General features: G+C 46.1%; 1 protein-coding gene across 1 annotated transcript in view; it reads right to left on the reverse strand.

Annotated features, from left to right (window-relative positions):
* Positions 1-23998, reverse strand: part of LOC144120159 (neprilysin-2-like) — a 114801-nt gene that overhangs the window by 65553 nt on the left and 25250 nt on the right. Inside the window, exons 4-5 of the mRNA XM_077652587.1 lie at positions 12135-12233; positions 731-1018 (exon numbers count right to left, since the gene is read on the reverse strand). Coding sequence (XP_077508713.1) covers positions 731-1018; positions 12135-12233 — 387 coding nt within the window. The remainder of the gene's footprint in view (positions 1-730; positions 1019-12134; positions 12234-23998) is intronic.

The raw sequence follows: 23998 nt of genomic DNA on the forward strand, positions 1-23998 counted from the left end.
CTCCCGTGCCTGCTCAATGTTCTGGGGCTCGAGCGGCAACCATCTTTGCGGGTTAAGCTCTGTCTCCATTCAGGTAGTCCTGGCAAAGTCTCATTTTGTTGTCACATGAGTCTCGATGCTTTGTCATCGCGTCTGCTCCCTGTTCATTCGTCGGACGTCTGTTTTCCGTACCGTCATCGTTCCAGTTAAACTCGTTTATTCCACGCAGCACGCTTGGCATTAAGAGTGCTTATTTATGCCGACACTACCCTGGCCCGATGGTGGCTGCAGGCTTGATGTATTGTTCGCCCCCCTTCTTTTCCAAGGACCTGAGACGTCCATTCGCGGACGCCTTTGTTTCCCACGCACTAGTCGTTCGAAATGAACTCAGTGCATACAGTCAGTGTGAGTTTATGTAATTTTTGTCTCGGAGTGCAGGTGCAGCCATTTCACGTCCTTCGCTATCCGTACAGAAGCGCTGCCGGAGCGCAGGTTCACGGGCTTTGTTGCCGTTTTTTTTTTACAAATTTACTTGCCCAACTCTTTGAAAGGCGCTGGGCTAAAGATTGACTGATCTACACGGCGCCATGATGAAAGCGCGGTATAAGAAATTATAACGCAGTGTTAACACGTACAAAGGCAAATATTACAACTGTAGTATGCCTCCAAATATAGTGTTTAAGCCGCCTCATATCAATGATCTGTGCTTCCTCTACAGCACGACTTGTGGAGCGCCAGAAAAGCGACTGACCTGAGTGTAGGTACTTGCTGGCGAAAGCAAAGGGCATGACTTCTATCATGAGGTTGTTGCAAGAACTGGCCGGGCTGCCGCTGATGTCGTGCAGTAGGTTGGGCACCGTGTAGTCCACGTGTTCCCTGAAGACGGTCCAGGCGATCAGGCAGCGTATCCCATGCGTGCCCACAGCAGCAGACTCGAGCAGCTTCAGTAGCACTTCGAGTATATACTTCTGATAGAGGACGAAGTCTGTACCGCCGTACGTGTTATTGGTGTACTTCAAAAAGAGTGCTTCCCACTTATCTGCAAGCAAAAGGATCCACTGCATATGAGCCTCATAGCAGGGCACGGAAGTCTATCAGACTGGGGAATAATACCCTCGAGCAGCAGGCGCCACTCGCCAGACAGGCTTCGACAGAAGAATAAATAAAAAGAAAACAGAATGAAACCTACCTGCACAAACACTGTCTATTCGTATTTGTAAACGCTTTTTACAACGTTATAAATAGTTTTCTTATTGTGCAAATATTCCCTTCGGCATAAGAGGGCTATAGGTACATGTGCATGCCGGTGTCGGCTATAAAAATGCCACCAAGGCACGGCATTGGGGGCCCATGGGTTCAGATTCGAATGTCTGGTGGTCGGCTGGCGTGGCAACCCTGAATGCCGAAGTGTGGCTTGCGCGGCTCCCTAAGTCTGGGGCAGATTAGTATAAAGTGATGTAACTTATGTTGCAGAAGTGGGGCAGAAGTAATATTTCGGCCACTAAATATCGACCTCAAAAGCTATCTTCTCCTCATGTTCCTCACACTTAGCAATGCTTTCGTTTGAGCTAGTTGGTTGTAGCGTGACTTATTTGCGGTAAAACGTACTGGCACGAAAAGACGCAGAGAAAAAAAACAAGAAAGGATTGGCGTTAACTTCCAGCTGAGTTTATTGCTAGGAGTACCCACTCTATAACCACACGAGCCAAGGATACAAGAAAAAAAGATGACTTGCGAAAAGACATACCTGCCAAAACGACAGAAGCAAGGATTGCAACGTTGACAATGATCCGCTAAGAAAACTACTCTCTTCTTCTGGCAGTGACATAGACGGCTCACTCACGCAGACAGGCCCACTCTACTTCATGTAATATGCCTCAATTATTTCACCTTCTAATCTGTCTTTCGAGCTCGCAATGAATCTTGTGTTTTCAAAACACGGACCGCATTTGCAGCTTTTGCTGTGAGTGACCATGTGACTAACGTAACCACTTTTTTCTCGTAATCTCGTGCTTCCTCACTCTTTCGTTGAAGCGCTGACCAGTCTGGCCACCAGATTCTCGCCACTAAATGCACAGCTGACATTGTTTACGTGGTGCCCCTAAGTTGTGGTCACGAATATATTTGTCATGCCGCTCAGTGCTTCAATGAAAGAGTGAGGCAGCCCAAGATTACGATAAACAATGGTTATGGTAGTCACATGGCCACTCAGAAAAAGCTGCAAATGCTGTCCGTGTTTTGAAAACAAAAGATGCATTGCGAGGTCCAAAGACAGAAAAACGTGAAATTACTGAGGCATGTAACATCAATGAGAGGTGGTTCATCTGCGTGTGTAAACCGTCTGTATCACTGTCAGAAGAAGAGATTAGTTTTCTCAGCGGCTCATTTACATCCTTATAATCCTTGGTTTGGTCATTTTGGCAGGTATACATTTTCCTAAGTCACCTTTTTTTTCTTGTATCTTCGGCGCGTGTGGTTATCAAGTGGCTTTTTCGAACAATAAACTCAACTGGAAGTTAGCGCCTGTCCTGTCTTGTGTTTGTTTCTTTCCGTCTTTTCACGCCAGTAAGCTTTTGCGTAAATAATGCCTCACACACAGTTCATTTAATTCGCGTAAAACGCTGCGATCTTACGTACGTGTGAATTGTTATTTATCCCGACCTACACATGGTGTAGTCCGTGATTGAAATATTTAGCCGATTCGTAGTAGGAGCGTGTGCGTTTACTATCCAATATTAAGGAATGAAGCCCTCTACAAATAACACATGCATGCCGTGGCCACATGCAAGCGCAACCAGAGTTTTGCATTTAATTTCTGAGAAATCAAAACTTTCGCGCTCTAGAAACCTGCTTACCCTAAACCATACGCCCCCACGTCCACGTTTACCATTTGACTACCATCGCAATACCCGTGACCGCTGGAGTTCCGAAGCGCCCATTTCCAGCAAGGTATAAAATGACGCTGGCAATTCGACAACCGTTCAAAAGGTGTGCATAATATATAATATCACATTTAATTGTTTCTGCTCAAGTTTCACTTTCAAGTATGAATTGCCTGCACTCAGGACTCATAGCGAAGCCATACATGTACAGCTTTAGGTGGATTTATGGGACTCGTTATTTAAGGAATATCACGAACTCTACGCTTGAGTTTGAGTTCATTCAATATAGGCAGTACAATACAGAAAAGCCATGGGGGCAAGGAAAAAGTGGTGAAAAAAGCGATAGGACGGTTGCCGCTTTGTAACCTGAGATTCATCGACAGCTGTTCAGGTATTATTACATTGTTAAAGAGAGCGGGAAGGCAGGACAGATGAAAGAAAGAGCAGGCACCACAAGCCCTCGTGTTGCGTTTTTCTTTCGTCTGAGCTGTCTCCCCGCGCCATTTATGAATGAATCAGTACGAACATGACGAACTCGCAGCATTAATTAAGGTATTAATATATTTTACGAAATGTTGAGGTAGAGGAAATGAGCGCGACTTCTTATCTGAATAGTTCTTTAACGCTTCTTTTAGTTTTCTGCACATAATCGCTTCTCAGCTAGCTCCTTTCTAGACCACCGCTCGAAGTGCGCGGCGCCCCCGAAGACCTTCTACTTAGCAGGCGCACATCGCAGGTTCGAGCTGGGAGCATGATGGCCTTAGTTTCCTATGTGCCCTAAAAGCCAACAAAACAAAAGAATTTCGCAGGTAGTGCTGAGTCCGCAAGTAGTGGTGATATAAACCATCATGATGCTGGGAAATGGTCGATGTTAGCTGGCAGCACTGAATAATTCTGAACAATGCCACCTGCTATGGTACCTGCGCCTGATTACTCAACTCTAATTTCACCTACAACTGCAAAAGTACTGCACACAGGACACCGTGCTCGAGCGAAATCTTCACATCTACAGGATTTCTAGCAATATCTGCACATAGGCAACGATTATTCAGTTCTGCGCGTTTAAGGCGCACGTGTTGTAGCGGATGTAGTGACATCTGGATGGTCGCAACAAACTTTGGAAAAGTGTGTTTGGTTGAATTCTGATTGCGAAAATAAAGACATGTCTGCAAAGCTGCGTCTGCAGCCACGGTGACAGGCGAACACATGATCACGAATGGCGCCGCATTAAAAAGCATAACCACGGACGCATCTACAGCGCGCGAGTGGTAAAGTCAGATTCTTGAAAATAAAATTTCGCTGCTGCCGTCTCCATCTTGTCTATTTTGAAGCATTTTAATACGGCAAAATCTTGTCTTTTCTTTGTAACAACAGAATCTCACTACGACGCTGTGGAACACGTTAAACATCCCTGATAAATCTGTCATATAAAAAAAGAGCAGCAAGTCAGGTGAAACAGCATATGAGAGAGAATTTTAACGCCACAGCGTAATGAGCTCGTGCCGCAGAAAACCCGACGTTGTCGTCGGTGTCGTTTACCGTGGGCGAAAAAAAATATCTGTGGTTTACATCTGGTTAAACCTGGAGTGAGGAGATAGCTACAGCTGGCCGAGTGGAACTTGCTCAGTTGCAAAGTTTGTCCTTCGCTGCTCCGTTTCGCTGGGCGTTCCTTCTTCAACTTCGTACCACTTGACACGGCGCATGCGCGCAGCTGCGGCAGCTCGGTTTCGCCGTCGCGCCGCGACGTCGGCAGCAGCAGCTGCTCCGCACCACGTAGCTGGTCACGTGACCAACCTGGTGACGAACCACGTAATCAGCCACGGCGCCGCGTCGCCGGCAGCTACTGCCCACCACGTGACCAACCACGTGATAGCGTGGCGACGCAGCAACAGGGTGGCGGCGCCGCCACTGCCACTGCACCGCCACGCTGAAGGCTCGAAATGCTACCGTAATGTAGCTATCGCTACAAAATCCACGAAAAATCCCCAGAGAAGCAACCTATAGGGGGCAGGTGAGCCGCCTAGGTCGCCTGACCTTGTGGCGTCATCACAGCCTGCCCACCGGATTGTGATAAAATTGCGAAAAGCGACAGGTGGCAGTTATTTGCTCGGAGCAAACCCCTGCGACCAATAATCGGTAAGAGAGGTTGCACGGGCTCCAACGGTAGCAGCACCCAGTGTTGCCGAATGGTGGGAAATTTGCCATATCGTGGGAAAATCAAGTCACTGAGGGAAAAGCGGGAATTTTGTTTAATAGCCCATTGAAAACGTGGGAAATTTCGGTTTCGCTAAAGGCCGGTATTCTAAACGTGCTTTCTCGGGAAAATGTGCAGAGATGAAGGGAAAAATGTTATTATGGCGGCCTGACTAGCGTCGCGAGAAGAAATTTGGCTTAATGTTTCCCTTTAATTTGCTGCCTAGCCTTGGACAGAGAGCCCTGGCCCATTCAGGTTTATTCAGGCTTCGAGTGCTGCGTCCTTGGATTTCTTCCAGCTGTCGTGGCAGTGACCCTTCCATTGAATGCTTTCAACCACTCCCAGCTCTTTAGTCACATAATCCCCTATGTACGCATGTTGTTGCAAAGGAATTCCCGAAAATTCCTACGGTCTATACAGGAGAGGCTAGAAAGGAAATGAAAGTAGCCGAGCTGGTTCTCGTCCCAACGCAAAAACTAATAAAACGAAGTAGTGATTGACGATGATGTGATCAAGAACAATCCAGCCCAGAGGTTCATTATTAATGGGTTTTGTATTTTTTTTATTTCACTCATGCTTATATTTATTATTTTGGCAGCATTCACTCTGAAATTACTATATTTTGAAGAAATATATTTGTGAGAAAAACTGGGAAATTTTATCCGACAACTGGGAAAAACCAACTGGGCAATGCTGCAACACTGGCAGCACCTGCAATCGCCGGGCAGTTGGCATCGCTTACTGCTGCACCAATGCAGGGGTGGTATGAGGACTCTCAGGGATCTATGAATTTTATGTAGAGAATGGCCGATTCCGCATACATGTGTATTAATCCATTAACGTTATCACACAGAACCATTAAGGCAGAGCTTTATGCCCCCCCCCCCCCCCCCCAATTTTTAATAAAGCGAAGGCTGTATGCGGAACTGAGACCCTGCACTCTCAAGCGTTAATTTTGAATCACCATCTAAGCATCAGAAAATGATTGCATGCACCCTAGTTTTTTCAGTAATCCGCGTGCTAGTGGCTCTTGCTGGGACTCTTGAGGCCTCGAAAGAGGTAAAATACCGGCTAACGCCAATGTACCTTCTTTATACTCAACGTAAAATTAATCGTGAGCAACTCTCAATGAAGTTGAAACTGAGCGGTCACTAATTTTCCAGAGGCCCTGGCCTTACCCATTGCTGTTTTCCCATCTGTTATTTCTGTGCTGGCACATCAATTACTCTCACAAGGCGCGTGTTCGAGTTTGTTTTGTGCATTAATGTCATGAAACCTATTGTGGTACGTTCGCGTAAGTAACCACAAAGTGTTTTTCGGGTATTGCGGCCAACGCGCTCAACATGACCCATCGGGTTAATGCCACACTGCGGACTAAACTGATATGTAGAGGCGTAAGGACTGAAATGCAGTACATGTGCGCTCATAATTCACCCACCTAAAGAGCCGAAGCTCAGAAAGCTACAAAGATACCCCGAAAATCAAACACGAAGATATGTATGTGTAATATTAACAGCATAATTGTGGCCTATAGTGTTCACGCACAAGTCTGCGTTAAGAATAAAGAATTGCTGATTCGCATTGAGCTGACGCAAGGAAGCACACTAGCTCGAGGAGAGGTTTTTTCTGAGTGGTGACGATCGTACGTCTGAATTATAGTTTCTCTCTGTGCTCGCTGCACTTTCGACTGCCAAAAAGTTAGAACGAGGTCCGTTCTAACCCTCTGACATGCTGCGCAAAAAATAAAATAATGTACAAAGTGAACTAGCTGTTTTTTTTCTAAGAAATGGCTGCATTCAGCAGTTATTTCTTGGTTTCGGGTGAATTTTCGTATCCTTCTTTTCGCAGATAAGCTCTCTTCAAAGTCATATAGTGAAAGCAAAAAATACCATTTGGCAAAGCTGCCCGTGGGGACGCGCGTCGTCCACCGTTTCTGTACAGCTATATTTCGCCGCCACCAGCAATACCAATTTTCTTTCGCACATCCAAGCGTGATGTCCGCCTTGGAAATAGAAACTGTTGTTAAGAGCCTTCGGGTGTTCACTTCATAAGTCACGGCGTTTTGATGTTTGCGTTTTCATCAAATATGACAGTTAATACCAACTTTGGAACATCCCTGCATATCAACCGCTAGTTTGTTACTTTGGAAAAGTAACAAACTGAATTCCTTAAGGACTGAATATACTAATTTGGGGGAAAATATTTCATTTCGATGCGAACGAAAATCGCGGACCATACGGCTAACGAACCATCAAGGAATGGAATTCCTTGCTAAGTGAAGTGTTAAGGCGAAGAACTGCGGAATTGTTTGATAAAGCCTTGTATGTTTCGCAGCAATGGAAATAGGGGCTTCGGCTTTGCAATGAATAAAAAATAAACCGGCTGTAACATATGTTCGGCTAGTCACTGCCACGTGTAGCACACAAGAGTTGAGGAAAAAGTTTGCTGGCGTAATCAATTTTATGATTTGCTCGATGTTGACGGTTTGGGGCTCCCTAACGTTTAGTTGGTGTCCGGGACCAGACGCACTGACGACTGTGGGAGCAACGTGACAGCGTAAAAGAGATGAGTTCTTTGCTGTAATATTTCGACAGTTTACATTTATATTTTGGTTAGTAATGTTAGGTGCAGGCTAAAGAGCAGAAATTAGTTTAGTATCCTAGAGGCCAGGTTTCTGCGAGCCCGCAGCTCATTTTTTTGTGCTCATTTGTGAGTTAATTTATTAGTGCGCTAGCTACTTTAGATAACTAATTACTTCTTTTCTAGGTGATCGGTATTTTCAGTAGGCAGGATTATATTTGAATAAGTGTTTGCAAGTGGTTTTGCAAGTGTACATATTCCTACCATTTTGTGGTAGTAATAGTCGCGTAGAAGTGCAAGCAAATGAAGGTTAAATGCAGGGAGTGTGAGGTGTTGGTGGATTTCAAGGAAACGCGACTCTAATCGGTATAAGAGGGTGAAAGCGCAGATTTTATGTACAAATGTTGTGCATTAAGTGCACGGCTGGAAAGAGTTGACCAAGAAAACGCGAAACTTGCGCCACGTATGGGTGCTCCAGAAAGACCGCTAAAGGTATAAAATGCAAAAAAAATCGAACGCTTCTGGAACGGCTTGTTAAAGTGGAAGCATAAACGGCCGACACCGCCATCGGAAACCACAATCTCGGACATTCCAGTGCGAGCCATGTGAATGGGGCCTGCCCTGGCATGGGCGGCTATAAGAGAGCAAGTCAAGGAGGTTCGGAAAGGAACAGATACTCACAGGTGGCAGCTAGGAAGTCTAAAGGCGATAGAGAGAAAGGAAACAAAGTAAATCCCACAAATGAGACACATCTCAAAGATCTATAAAATCCACCGTTTATTGGCGGCTACAGCTGGGAAAGGTGCAACCGAACAACAGACGAAGAAGAAGGGAAGGAGCGGTAGTATAGAAGCTGACAGATCAAGGAACAAATTAGCAACGAATAAAATTCACTTGCAGAGAACAAATGTTGGTATCAGGAACAATTGCCTAAAAAAGTACATCACTAGGGGTACCTTATTTAGGGAGAGTAGACAAATGCAGGCAAGAAGACAAGGATCTAGTTAAGTGTCACAATGACGATACAAAGCAGTTTGGAGATGGTGCCGATATATTTCTGCTGGGTGACAGGAACGGCAACTTCGAGGATTGTGGATGAATACAGAAATTGTAACATACCAAGAAATCCTGGAAAAAAACCATTTTTGAGCGGGAAGCCGCTTATGAACTCAATTATTTTATATAATGGAACACTTCGCTATAACAGTCAATATATCCGCAGATCACCCGACGGCAGTCACCTCTTATTTTTTTCTATTCACGGTTTTGTTATCGTCAAAACCGTTCCCCATTGGTTTTTTTATGGCAGTCTTAATTGTTCCATGCGATCACTGGAAACACTTTAAACGATAGATTTTGCCACATATCAGAATAATGGACCATTACCGTCAATATTTCCAAAACAGTGCCTAATATTTCCCACTCTTCAAAATTTTTGCCCGAGAAAGCTGGACTTGCAGGAAGTTAATGCTCAACTTCTTCGAGTGGTGAACCCTAGCTTTTGTTAATAGAGATACCAAATATGAGAGCAAAAGCGCATAGGAATTCCAAACAGGCAGACGACCACTGAATAGTGCGTGATTAGTCGCAGGGAAACTATAGCAAGCTCCGAAAAATGGAAATAAACGAAGAGGCGGAGCGTAGTTCATGAAGTGCTCATAAGTGTATTAGCCTGCAGCTGGGAGCACTCATCAAAAGAGGAATACAGCAAAGACACGAAGAGAACGCGAAATTAAACAACCGAGAAATAGCGCTGATAGCAGCAGGCATTGAGGAAGGTTTACTGAAACGCCTCATGGAAAAGTTGGATTATAATCAATTAGAACTACTAATCAGTACGAAAATCAAACAAGTAAAAGTGGAAAAACGCTGCAGTGAAAAGAGAAGGCAAGCAGCTAGTGGAATAAGGAAATTAAGGAGGCGATGGAACACCGACAGGCGTCTTCAAGGGAACACAGAGAGGCAAAGAATCGCTGTTTTCTCAGAGGAAATATAACAAAAATAATAATCTTATCCACAAAAGAAACTAGAACAACGGTTCCTGAAGATGAAGCACGCTGCGGGGCTAGTTGGTGATTCATTTTAACTTTCGTGAAATTAAACGGCGCTACATACTTAGACGAATACACATAAAGACATGACATGACGGGCGCTGCGCACATCCCCTCAGGTCTTTCTGTGACGAATAGACAGAAATACATGACAGGACGGGTGTTGCGCAAGTCTTCTCATGTTTTTCGGTGTATTCGACTAAGTATGTAGCGCCGTTTAATTTCAAGAAAATAGAGGTGCTCGTCGAGGGCAACATAAAGCAGTCATATGATCGCTAGATGGCTGAAGCTCGCGAAGCAACAAAAGGCGGACGAAGAAAATTCTGAGCCGTATAAGTTGTCTGGGCATAAAAATCACAGCAGGCAAGATGCCGAGGAAAAATACTTGGAGGAAGACGACACTGTGAACTTCATTACATCAGTTATAGATGAAATATTTAGGAGCGACGATGAAGTCCACAAATGAGGAAACAACACCGGACAGCACAGCAGACAGAGCGTACAACTGACCAATCTTAACTGGCAAAGGGAGAATAAAACATTCCCAAATGCACATTTGCACAGATGGACGAAATTCTAAACAAGCTAAATAATGAACTTGTCCAAGAGGCAAGGAAACATTTTTAAAGCATTGGAAGCACTCACAGCGAAACGAATTCTGCAGAAATGGCGAGAGAATAAAATGAATTTTATTTATAAACGAAAGAGGAATGGCATGGAGATGAAGCCCTTCCGACCGATTAAGGGAACACATTTTTTATATAGGCTGGCAAAGCAGGCGCTGAAATTAAAAATGCAGTCATCGGTACAAAGTAATAGAATACTCGGAGAAGTTCAGAACGTGTGGTTTAGAGCGGGTAGGCGCTAAGATGATAGCCTGTCCGTGCTTACCAAATGCATAGAAATAGCTCAGGCGGAAAGCTGACCTCTGTATTTAGCCGCCCTGTTCATTAGCGGTCCATACGGCAACGTGAACAGGGAAGTCATCTGGAGAATGCTAAACGTAAAGGTATCGGTCATGATGGAATTGAGTTCCTACAAAAAATATGCCCAGGTAATAATGTTGAAATTTCATGCGAGGGATAAGAGATGCGACATGTGTCAAGGCACGCAAAGAATTAAGGCAAGGTGGTCCTCCATCACCGCTGATGTCCATAATTTAAACAAAAAATATGAAGGGAAGTCTACAAGAATGTAATCTAAGATTACATTAAAATCCATCCTACAGATTAGGAAGAAAGGTCCTTCAGCAAAGTCTCCTCGGTTTAATATATGCGGTCGATATTTTACTGTTAGCAGATAGCCAGGAAGATTTGCAAGCTTTGGTTAATTGTTGTAGAGACGAAGAAGACGCAACCGGTTTCAATTTTAGCGCAGTTAATTAAGGTCTGTTAATTTTCATCAATACAACAGATCAAGTGCTTCTACTCAAAGCCATTATGTACCTAGAGTGGCTGAATACAAATATATCACGGTATCGGTATAAGCAGGACAGATATCCACGGAAAAACGCGAAGAGTCTGTTAGGGCAAAAGGGCGAAGAATAGCCAGGAGAATTAATCATAGGGCATTATGAGGGCACGACAAATATGAAGTACTGAGAGGTGTTTAGAAAGGAATAATGGTGCCAGGACTTACTTTCGGGAATGCAGTTTGGCGCCTAAGGGTAGGAGTTCAGGCGGGAATAGAAGTAGATCACACAGCTTTTGGAAGATTATCACTAGGTGCCCATGGCAAAACCACGAACGAGGCGATACAGAGGGATATGGGATTTGCATGGTTTGAAGCACAGGAGGATCATAGTAGAATATTATGTGTTAAACGCGTGAGGAAATTGGAAAGCTATTGGAAGATCGGTGGCTCAGAAGTGCAAAGGCGACGTAATGTTAGAAGTGTAGGGTTAAAATGTATTTAATAAAATGGCGCATTGGTGGACCGGTTCATAGATTTGAACTTATAAATATGAATATGAGACTTATAAATATGAAGAAAAAATACGAGCCTGATGGCAACTGCCACCACCCCGTTTCAAAGGAGACGCTTCTTCCCTCCCTCCCTCCATCCCTTCCTTCCTTCCTTCCTTCCTTCCTTCCTTCCTTCCTTCCTTCCTTCCTTCCTTCCTTCCTTCCTTCCTTCCTTCCTTCCTTCCTTCCTTCCTTCCTTCCTTCCTTCCTTCCTTCCTTCCTTCCTTCCGTTCGTGCGTCCGTCCGTCCGTCCGTCCGTCCGTCTATCGATCCATCTATCCATCCATCCACCCATCCATCCATGAATCAATCAATCAATCAATCAATCAATCAATCAATCAATCAATCAATCAATCAATTACATGTCTCATAAGAGGCTGATTACAATTGAAGGCTGATCGCAGATCGGAGAAGCAGCGCTTCGTCGTGCAGTGCACGCTAGCAGCCTCATAAAAGCGCCCATGACTACAATTAGCGTACATACCTGCGGTTACTTGCGGGTTCGTATAGTCTGCCATTGCACGGATTTGTCCACGCACAATCTCGCCACCCTGATAGTCTGTTCCATTCAAGATAGCATCCACTGCAACATGAAAGAAAGGATCACAGACACTGGCATTTCCTTGAGTTATGTCATCATTAGTTTCAACACATTTGCTGTAAAAACACAATAGAGCATGCCTTCAAAGGGTGAAATTGCTTAAGATATATGTGAAAGCGAAAGTGTTGAATGGTGCTGTAGGCACCTGGTTTCATGGCCGCTCAGTTTTGCGGGAGCGCCTGCTCTCGAGACTGGCGACGAAGTGATCGTTTTTGTTTAAGAGAACGTAAACTCGCCTGTTTAGATCCATAGCTTTACTGCCATCGAAAACGCTAATAATTGTTACGACATCAGCGACATTGATGTTCAGTGACGCTGCCAAAAATTACCTGAGTTAGACCAGAAAATTCCTCTTTTGAGTGCCTTTTTCTGAATCAGCCTGAAGCTTCCTGCGGCTTGCCAAAAGTGGCACGATTTTGGCTCTTAAAATTCTCTGAAACAGCGGAAAACTCCTCCCCTTTGCCCAATTTTGTACCTATAAAATTTCCTATAAAAGGAGCATGCTTCGAATACAACGTTATCATGAGCCGTTCACCCCTTTGCGGTATACAGCACTTCTGCTTCCGGCAATAAATTCACAGTTGTGTCTAATTTCAGCAAAATACCTAGGTGAGTCGATAACATTGACGACAGCCTAAAGGAATTTCGCCATGCAAACCTAAACCGAGATTGCTTTTGGCTTTCACGTACACTAAATGAGCGTGAGGCGTTCGAATGAAAGATTACATGGAAGCACCTAGCGACCGTTTGCTGAAAGGCTAACTATACAGCCACCTGAATGGCTCAAATCGTGGAAATGAATATTAGTGACCATTTGATATAATTTTTTAGATGCCCAAGTCACCAGGCTTAGAGGTGACATTTTTTAACGCGATAGTGATGCAGTGCCTGGAATCTAGGTTAGCACTGGCACGGCATTTGAACTGAAAACATTGCTCTTGTTATGCTGGAGAGCTAAAACTGTAAGTGGAAACTCAGCGTAAAAAAATATTTGGAAACAGCCACGATGTTCGGATATGTGTTAGCGATGCAACATACCTCTCTAATATCAGAATTATTCCTGGAGATGGTACTTTATAATGATCGTCGGCTCGACTACGCTCACTGCAGGACGAAGGCCTCTGCCATATCTCTTCAGTTAACCCAGCGCTACGCCACCTGAGGCTGCCGTTTTGCCGCAAACTTTAGGCGAAAGCCTTTAATGGCTCATAATCGCGCGTACGCTGTAACGTTGTCTTCCACGAACAATACCGCAACTATTCAGGATAGCAGAAAGCAAATGGAAGCATCAGATAGATGAGACAAAATGCAACCCTCAGGCCGAGATTGATGACTTTAGAGCGATTATTTAATTAATTATAGCCAATTATACCTAAAAAAGGAAACAACCAAATGCGTCGACATAGCGCGGACGTCGATATAAAAAAGGGAGAGGGTGACCTCACACCCAAGAGCGTCATGATAACGGCGCGCGCGCTGGTGGCGCCACCTGCGCGCGCGCCGTTGCGCCACCTGCGCGCGAACACCAGAGGAGCCAGAAGCCAGAGAAGAAGAGAAGAAGAAAAAGATCCGAGAAGCAGACTACAAGCGCCATCAACGTCGTCTAGCATTTTAAAAAAAAATGTAGTTATTCCACCCACACCGCTTTGTTTTCTCGATTTTCAATCAATTTCCACAAGATCTCTCAAAATTCGTGATATTCTTTTTCTCTCAGGTTCCTCTATATTTATGAGCCGCTTGAGATAAACGTGAATGAGTTTTTTCCTGTTTGGATCTGCACAAAACCCTGGCCAACCCCCCACCGTAGGTATGTGCCATCGTATTTGAGGCAACAACAACAACAACAGCGCCGTCTAGATCGAAAGTGTGGCAAGGTAGAAGCCTTTGGGAGTCCTCTGGGATTGGAACCTGCGAAGCTAGAATCGCAGTCGGCAGGAGCAAAGGCTTTCGCATTGCCGCACTTTAGATTGCCAAAGTGCTCCCATAATTTTAATCTCATCCGCCCATCTACTCTGTAGTAAATTAGTCTGGCTAGTAGTTGTAAATTATTCCTTCGCCTTAGTGCAGAAGATAAGCCATAGTATGAGAGCAGTTTATGAAATGAGTGTCCTTAAGGCATGTGTGCTTTAAAGCAGAATGAAATAACATCGAGGGATACCCTACTGAAGGAAGGCATTACGGCCATGCTGCCCAAATGTTCTCTTAAAAACCCTTATTGACAGGAACGCAGCTCAAAATGCTGAACATACAGGGTGTTTCACTTAATCCTTTAGAGTATTTAAAATTAGGATTTTTAAACTAGTAAAGTGCTTTTTCCGCCGTAGCATCGTCAGCTGTGTAGTACATTAGAATATAAAGTTGAGGTGTGCTAACTAGCAACTTGGTCAAATAATATTGAGTAGTTAACTTTTTAACCATTACTTTTAGTCTCCATATTTATTGAAAGGCTTGTAACCCATCGTAAGCAATATCCACATCAGTTTTTAGAATTTCTGAAACGCTGTTACCCTCGGTGCTGTGACGCAACATATTTTGGCTACATGGCGCCAAAATACATGCGCTTTCGAGAAGCTTGCAGGCGAAGCAACCTCTCCAGTGCACGTAACCCATCCAAATAGCCAAACTTTGTTGGGCCACAGCGCCAGGAGTAACCATGTTTTTGAAATTCTAAAACTTATATGGATATTAATTGCAGTGGGCTGCACGTCTTTGAATAATTAAGGAGCCTAACAACAATAAATAAAGTTAGCTATTCAATATTAACTACCCTGCTGGTTAGCCAGTCTTAGCTATATGCTGATTATCTACAGCGCTGACAATGCCATACTGAAAAAAGCGCTCTTCTAATTTAAAAAGCTAACTTAAAAAAAAATGTGTAAAATCTAAGGTGAAACACTTTGTATGCAGGGAGTCCAAACAAACAGAATAATGACCTTTCATAGACAGAGGTTAAGCTCTTAGCGAGCAAAGTACTAAGGCTGTGCTGGGCAAGACCGTGGGGTGCTACGACGTTATTTACAATCCATACAAGCAAATTTATTTCTGCTTGGAGTTTCTTTCAAGCAGTAAAAGGGCGAACTATGAACAAATGCAGCTTAAGCTGAAACTTGCATCACATTATTTGATGGACAAAGGCCTATATCCATGACCTCCAGTTGACCCTACACAGCACCACCTGTGTCCACATTACACACCATCATCCTAATCCTATATGACTATTATCCCCCCCCCCATTTGCGGTGTGTCTGCCTTCCCTTGTGATGCACTCCCGTCATCATAACGAACCACGGGTGATGAGTCCTCCGCATTTCGTGTTCGTCATCTTGCTTTGGCTAGATCATAACTATGGTTCACCTCTAAAGTCGCCCTACTCTCTTCCTGCTTCCTAACTTTAGCCCTGTCATCTTTATTTCCGGAGCTCGCAGCGTTGCCCCGGTTTCAATTTCAAGCCTTTCCGTTAACTTCAAAGCTTCTGCCCCACAGGGAACTGCTGGGTGGAATAAACTACAATGTACTTTCACTCTAGACTAATGTTAAAAATCTGCATTCATCAGTTAAGAGCCTGTCATGTGCAGTCCAGGTTATTTATATTCTCGTAATTAGTTCTCTCTCATCGTCTCAATCAGCGGTCGCCACTTGCCTGAGATAGGTCGCCATTTCTCTTTACTCTACCATTACCTCGCTGTCTATCGCAGCTTGTTCATATCGATTTTTATTTCCAACATTCAACTTCCAGTGTTGAGGTGCTCCACTATGAGCCGCAATCATTCCCTTATGTTACCAAGCACAGAAATGGCATAAGAATCAGACCGTACAGAGCTATTCACAAATACTATCAGTCTCAATCTCTTCAATCCCAGTGTCTGAATACGTCTTTTAAACCCGCGTCGAGTGGCAGAGGAAAAAGTGCGTTCCCTTTATATCCCTTTCTTTTAATATCACTGTACGTGTTTGGAGGTCGCCCAGGAGGCGACCGTGGCCACGTTTATTAGAGGTCTGGCGAGAAGAGATAGCAGTGGAGCGGCGGCTACAGCGACCGGCAGATGCCAGGATCTCGAGCGGTCTCAAGGGCGTGCCGACGCCCATTCGTCCTTTTCGACATTTCGCCGCAGTCGGCCGCGCGGGTTGCTACAGGGTTTCCTGCTTGAGACCCCTAATTGCTATGTGTCAAAGAATTGTGCAGGGCATCCGGGGTCCAAAGGCGAGTCTCAGGCGGGCGACTCTGGCTATGGCGTTGCGAACAAGCTTTCGGTGGGCGTCGAGGGACGCCAAAATAACGGCCTGAGGGGCGAGTTGGTGCATGATGAAATGAACGGCTGCGCAAATCAGGACATAGACAAGAGACACCAGTGCACATGTGGTGTCTCTTTCTTGTCTGTGTCTTGATTTGCGCAGCCGTTCATTTCGTCGAGGGACGCGTATTAGCAGGTGAAGAATGTGGGTTAGCCTGCTGAGTGGACCCAGCACCGGCTGTTCTGGTGCAGCAGCTGACGGCCGGCGCATGATGCGCGACACAACAGAGATAGCTAGGTTTGTCGAGGGTCCCGAGATTCGCGCAATTGTTGCCAATGCGAGCTGCCCGGTAACCAGGCAGGTGGCTAGGCGAGGCGTGGCGATGTGTGAGGAAGGGGAATGGCTGTGGTGGACTGCATGGGGCTGCTGGGACTCGCTCACAGCGTGCCGTGGACTGATTGGCTTGAAAATGACGGTCGGCCGCACGAGTGGTGACTTTTCCACTGGCTCCGAGCCCTTCATGAAGGGGGATGCCGGTTAGGTAGCGGTAATCGGAGGCGGCCTATGCACAGTGGCAGCAACCAGGCGCATGACCGCGGGCCTGGTCAGCCTGGGCATCGTGCTAGATGGCGGCTGATCAAGCTGCAGCCTGATTGGAACCTGAAACTGCTGTCGACGTGAGGTTGTGTGCAGTGGTCTCCCGTCGAACTTTCGTTCCGCGGCGGCCGAGACGGGGGTGTCCGGCGTCTTCGAAGATTTTAACACCACTGGGGAACAAGCAGAGCCCACATCAGAGGCCTGGTTTGGCTTGAGGACAGGCGCTGACCTCAGTGTCCTTTTCAAGCAAAGTAGGGCTGGACACAACCGTAATGCTTGTTAGTGCTGTCAGTGTTTTGGCCTTCTCATCCTGCTCCTCATGACATTTGGTGCTTTGGGGACCTTTCAAGGGGTTGGGGTTTTGGCTAGCAGGCTTGGTTTTGCCGAGGGCTCTTTAGCCAACGGCCGCAACGTCGCTGTAGAGGCCTGTTGAGCTGTTGGCCGTTGTGACAAGGCAGGCGAAATCCGCGAAGTGGATGCGGCTGCAGAGTGTTCCTTGTCACCAGGAGGCAGTGGCGACAGCTTCTGTCAAGGGCGATGGGGTAGAGGAGGCAGAATTTGTGTCTGGGTGGGACCTATTGAATGAGGCCTAGCAGGAACATCATTCGACGGTGTCGTGGGCGGAAACGAAGAAGCACTAGGCGGCAGGTCCAAAGGTGCGCTGAAGACAGCTGTGGCAGCAGGACCAATCAATAAATCATTGAAGCAATCAATCAATCTTATTTTTCCGGAAAAGAAGCTGGATGAAAGAAGCCGAAAGAAACTGGGCGGCCAAGCTCGTGTTGAGCCTACCTGGTGTGTCGTGGAGAGGTACGTACGGCCGGGCCTGAGACACTGGGCAAGAGTGGCGGGCAGGTGGCCAGGGGCTGCCGAGGCGGGCAGTGTTCTGCCGAAGGCCGAGAGTGAGCGCCGTAGAGCGGAAGCGGGACGTAGGAGGCACCGAAGTCCGCCAAGATGGCCGCGCACAGCTCATCGTATGGCCGGCAGCCCAAGGCAGGGCAGGCGAGTCGGCGCAGGAGGTCGGGCGTGATGATATAGCAGAGGACTGCGTGTTTGAACGGCTGGAAAGAGATGCCGTTCATGTACGACGCAGTCTCGAACTGAGTGACCAGCCTCCAACGCGCTGTGGCCGGAACGCCGGAAGCGGCGGGTCGAAGCCGGGGACCTGCCAGTCAGCCATCTTGGAGGAGGCGACCGAGACCATGTTTATTAGAGGTCTGGCGAGAAGAGATAGCGGTGGGGCGGTGGCTACCGCGACCGGCCGATACCAGGATTCGAGCGTTCTCAAGCGCGTGCCGTGCCGTCGACCCTTCGTCCTCTTGGGCATTTCGCCACCGCCGGGCGTGCGGGTCGCGACACCAACTTTCCTGTGGAGGACTTCAGCTGCTTATAAACCCACACGATCATGTAATACATGACGCAAGCCAACAGTCGCCAGAATCCAGCATAGCGGATTTTTTTTTATTTCTGGTGCTCATCAGTGGGAGATAAGCTATTATCTTTCAAAGATAAATGGTTGCAAAGCAGAAGAAAAACTACCACATGCCGCTGGTGGCATACGAACCCACGGCCTCCTAAATTCTGAAAGTCTTGATGCCATAGGTAGCATAAGAGGTTTCTCGCACCGCTCCTACCCTCACTGTTCGATCGCGTTACTGTTCGCGCTGGCGAACACTCTAAATGTTCGTTTACACTGCACATAAATACCACTGAAGGCAGAAGAATCGATAGCCGTCGTCCTAGCTCAGTTGATAGAGCACAGACCGCGAAATTCGGAGTTCGTGGTTTCTGATCTCATCGGCTGCATGTGGTTGTTTTTCTTCTGTTTTTAATCAACTATCTTTCAAAAATAATTTGCCTATTAATCTTCCATTGACCAACACCCCGAATTCAAAAAATCCTGTTACTCCTTGGTTTCGGTGATTGTTGGCTTCCGTCATGTATGTAATTAAGAGCCCCTCTTTTCCCTTCCCTTGTCTTCTCACCATCAAGCAATGGTATTCTAAACTAGGATCTCGCAACGCCTGCATCACTGGTCCTGTTCCATTGACTCAAATGCTCTCTTTTTATATCAGAATGCGTTTACAAGAGCTAGTTATATTCGCCACCTTTAACTTTGACCTGACTGATGCCGCGGATATGGTCTACAGCCGAGGATCTTCGGAAACCAGCCTGTTCTGGTTACTGAAGCCTAAGGTACTTCTGCTTCTGCTGACGATTCCTTTAGTAAAAATTGTGAGCAGTAAGATTAAATTAAATGGTGTGTAATTTTTAAGGGGGATAATAATATAATATTTCACTCAACTTTGCCATAAAAACTCCTATGGGTTAGGAAGATAAAGAAAAATTTTTCGGGACACCGACAGTGTGCATCGAATGCCTGGCTATCAAGTTGCAGTAAAACCCTATGGTGCATAGTGATCTTATCTGAAAAAAAAATTGGTTCCTGTTTAAGATACAGAGCTGAAATTTTTCAAATTTGTGTGCCATACTGTGGTATTTTTGAATAGAAAGCATCAGCTTTGCGTTTTGCTTTATAGGAAATAAGCATTAAATACGAAGAGCTTATTTGCTTCGTTACCTTGAAAGGCAAGTTTGTTGTGAAATAAGAAGTTATTTAAAGCAAATATAATTCATTAGTTCCGTTCATGCTGCAGGCATGTAGTAAAGAGTAATAAAATATCAAGACGAATCTAGTATAGTGGCTGCTGAGATTTTCCATATATACAAAAATATTGTTTCAGAAAGTGGGCCAAGTTTGGTTCCAGATTGACAGTACAAGATGGGCCTGTTCAAAACTTCTAGCGTCGTTTCCGTTGGTCTGTGTTTGAAAGCATTCATCGGGCATTCCTTTGTCTTCCTTGCACTTTTGGCTAGGGCAGATCCTCGGCAGAATCCGGTTTCTGCCCATATTGGGTACAGAGACATTACAATGTACACCTAGTTTGAGAAGCCGGTTTTGTTCCACGGAAGTAGATACTGCTATTTAAAGCGCTGCTTTTACAAGCAAGTGTTCGGAAACCGGTGGCGAAAGGATTGTCTTGAGAATGGCTGTTTGCTTTTTGATAGACTCTCACTTATTAAATCTCCATTGTGCGACTTTAGGCTACGTATGTCTACAAAAAATCTCTTAAATACGATGTTTCAATGTATTAAATTCATAAAACCAATAAAACATTGGAAATCACATTAAACACATAAAAAAACGATTCTCTCGTCCAAACAAACATGGAGAATTTCGGTTTCAGCATACACTTTCCGTAAATTATGGGATGCAGATGATTCCTAAAGGTCTCCTCCGAAGAGCGAACAATTTACAGCTCAGTGCAGAAGGAAAGTTTTATTCACGCCACTGCATGATACATTGTGCTCATATTTTTTCTCTGATGTGGATTGGTGTCGGTACTGACGCCCGTCAAGCTCCACAGTCGTGGCTTTTCCTGGCGTTCCTCACCGCTGTTTGTGCAGCTTTGTGCGGCTGTTTTTTTGTGGTAAAATAAAGCAAACCTAAAAAAACAGCAACAAATATCTACACCTAAACCATGTGATGAGGGTTGAGTTTCTCAACGCAATTCCTCATGGGCGATTGAGCTAAAGAGTCCGACAACAGACCCACTGCCAAGTACTGAAAGCTTGGTTTGTCCGCCAAGTCCTATCTTTGAAGAGACCAGAGCAGCTTCGAGATCTTCTTTTGCGCCACTTGGAGTCTTTTCCTTGGTCCTCTAAAATGCGACAAATACCACATCGCCAAACATAGCATCATAATCGACGGGTACAAAAAAACCTCTGCGCCAAAGCCCATTCAAGTCTCGACATGGGAAAATGAAAAAACAAGATAATAAGTCGAGGAATGGCTGTGCAGCGATATTAATCAGCCGTATAAGAGCACCAAGCGATTGCCTGCTTGCCTGGTCGAAAATAAAGACGGCTGCAAGAATGTTGTCTAGCCTGTACGACGGATCGACGACATATTCAACCAACGCTGCCTCTCCAAGCAAATGTAATCGATGTATCGATAAAACGGGTGTAGACCAAATATAATCGATGATGCACATCCGGAAAAGATGCCCTTTATCTCGCCTGAGGACCTATAGGAATTCGAAGTCATGCAATTCAAAGCTTTTTCTCGGCATCAGGAACCTTTTAATAAGCTATGCACACAATGCTTGTAGGCCCGAAGTGCAAAGCTTGTCTACTCTACCTCCGCGATGTTGCAGTCGTCGCAAGGCAAGACAAGCCAAGCAAGCTTGGGAAGAGAAACCACCGAGCGCCCCTGTGGCGGTAGCCGTGTCACATAATCTGTAATAAACGGAGGTCGTTTGCACTCGCTAAACGAAGTACAAACTACTCTGTTAGCTGTTAGCGACTTTATTAGCTGGCACAGAATTTGGCGCCTACCGTAGAGACACCGCTATCGCGCATTTCAGAAGGCTAGGCAACAAGAAAGCTCTCTGGATGAATGGATGGCTGGATGGATGCACGGACGGACGGACGGATAGAAGGATGTACAGGCGAGTTTGCACATTTCAAGGTCCCATAGCCACAGCACAATCCTCACATTACACGCATGTGTCCTGACCACGTAGGGCCATGGCACTGACACCCAGGTTCACACAGCGAGAATTGGGCGTCCGGGTTTTGCGACGCAAGGAGGGCCTCTCAATCCTCCCATGTTCCGATTGCGGGTTGTCCCTGCGGGAGAGGATCGCCAGGGCTGCCAAAGAGGATGTGATCCAGTGTGGCGTACGGCTCTCCGCAGAGAGTGCAGATAGAGTGTTGTGTGAGTTTTGAGAGCGTGTGTGCCCGTTCCCCCGAGAAATACCGGCTGGCGTCGCCATTTCCCGGCAAATGATTCCTCAGGCAGTGTTATCGGCGGCCTCATTCCCGGGATTGCCAGAGTGAGCCGGCACCCACACGAGCTCAATACGCCTATCGGAATTTAGGGTGCACATTTTCAATATCTGCCACGCGGGCGGATGGGCGCGAACGGGGGCGAACTTAAGAATGGCTGTTTTGGAATCGCTAAGTACATAAGCCGCATTGGTTTAGGCGATGGCTAATGCTATGGCTGCTTCCTGTGCTTCTTCCGGGTACAAGAAAGGGGGGGGGGGTCTATGAGGACGGTGAGGGGGGGGCTGCTGGACGGTAAGCCACAGCAACTGAAACGGTCTAGACCACACGCGGCGTCCACATAGCGCACATTTTCTGAAGTGCCACATTCTTTTTTTATTGCTTTGGCTCGCGCGACTCGTTGGGAAAGGTGAGGGGAGGAAATATGGGAGTTGCTATGGTGTGGCTGGCTGAGGTATGTCAAGACATTCCAGCAATTATTTGTAGAATTTATTGCAGAATATAGATTTGTGTTCTATAAGTGGTTTCAGAAAAAATTTTCTCGCATAGCCAATGCGTTGAGGTATGTGACGAAACCAAATGCCGGGCATAGATACAAGACAAAGCTCACATGACAAAGCCTGACAAAGTATGCATGGCAAGGCATGTGCAAAACGCTTTGCCATGTGCTATTATTATCGTCACCGGCACATGACCGTGCAAGACGCGCACATAAGGGGTTGTAGCTCTACTGAGGGCGAGGAGGCTGCGATTTCTCTCGCAGTCACCGAAGGCAACAGAACAGGCGAATCCCTGGTAATCACCTCGCACTCGCAGGCTGCCTGTCGCAATCTCCTGCGAGGCAGAATTGGCAAGCTTGCTTTCCGAGTTCTAAGCCAAGGCTGCTCAAGCGAAACAAAACATTCTATCATGCGGACGCCGGGACACGCCGGCCTGCCCAGGAACCACGAAGCGGACGCCATCGCTCGAGGACATACTAACTGAGCGACGGCTGATGCGTTGGAACTCGAGCCAGTTACCCAGACGTACGGCGACATACTGGAGACCCTTAGGGGACTATGGAGAATCTATCCCCCACCTCACAGCAAACTCACTAAAGAGCAGACTGTGAGTTGGAGGCAGCTTGAAACACACAAATATCCATGCTTATTTATTCTAAACAAGATGCACCCCACTACATACACGCTGGTGTGCCCATGGTGCAGAGATACAGCCACGCTATGCCACACCGAGTAGGGATGCCAACACTACCTGCAGTCCCAGTCGTACACAATGCCACGCCGGATGAGCGAAGGTAGGGCTGTCCAGCTGGGAACCTGGAGATCAGCTTTAACTGTTCGAATGGGCCCAAACTGCCGCAGTGCCGCAGGAGTCCTGGACTAGGGACTCCATCCATGACTCCGAAGACGCTTTGAGCAGTATATGGACATTTTCTCTCTCTCTCTCTAGACAGGTGGTTAGAGCGCGCATAGGCTTATGTGATCGTCAGAATGTTGAGAATGTTTCAGCTTTATCTCTAAAGTTCATGGTCACCTTTAAATTTATCGCGGTAGAGAGCGGCGGGTATAGAGATCTTCGCCGGCCGCCCTTGCTGCTTACCTGTGTCTTCTTAAGGCACAGTTTTACTCAAAGAAGTTTGTCTTTCAGCACATGAGAGTCCCTCTTTTCCTGAGTGCCGTCCCTCTACCTGAAAATGTCAACTGTGTAAGCAGTCACATCGGAGACTACCCAGCTGGGATAGTTACTCTTTTATAAATAAACAATTGCTTGTGCGGTCTGTGTTGTGTCTTGCTGGATGAATGAGTATACATGAAAAATAGAGCACGTAGAAATTAGCGGAGGATGCACGAATATGCTGCAGATCTCCACATTAGCCAAACGATTAGCCTCGCATCGTCCATAAAAATTACACTAGTAAAGGGAGGTTAAACATACAGCTGGCTTTGAAATTGACCACATAAGTGATGACCACCTTTTTATTAATAATGTGAAGGCATTAGATGTCTCATCAAAACGAAAACCTGGCGTCGCCAATGCAGTATTGCATTGTGTTCGGTTTTATGGCG

This window comes from Amblyomma americanum, chromosome 2, assembly GCF_052857255.1.
Source record: "Amblyomma americanum isolate KBUSLIRL-KWMA chromosome 2, ASM5285725v1, whole genome shotgun sequence".
NCBI classification, from domain to species: Eukaryota; Metazoa; Arthropoda; class Arachnida; order Ixodida; family Ixodidae; genus Amblyomma; species Amblyomma americanum.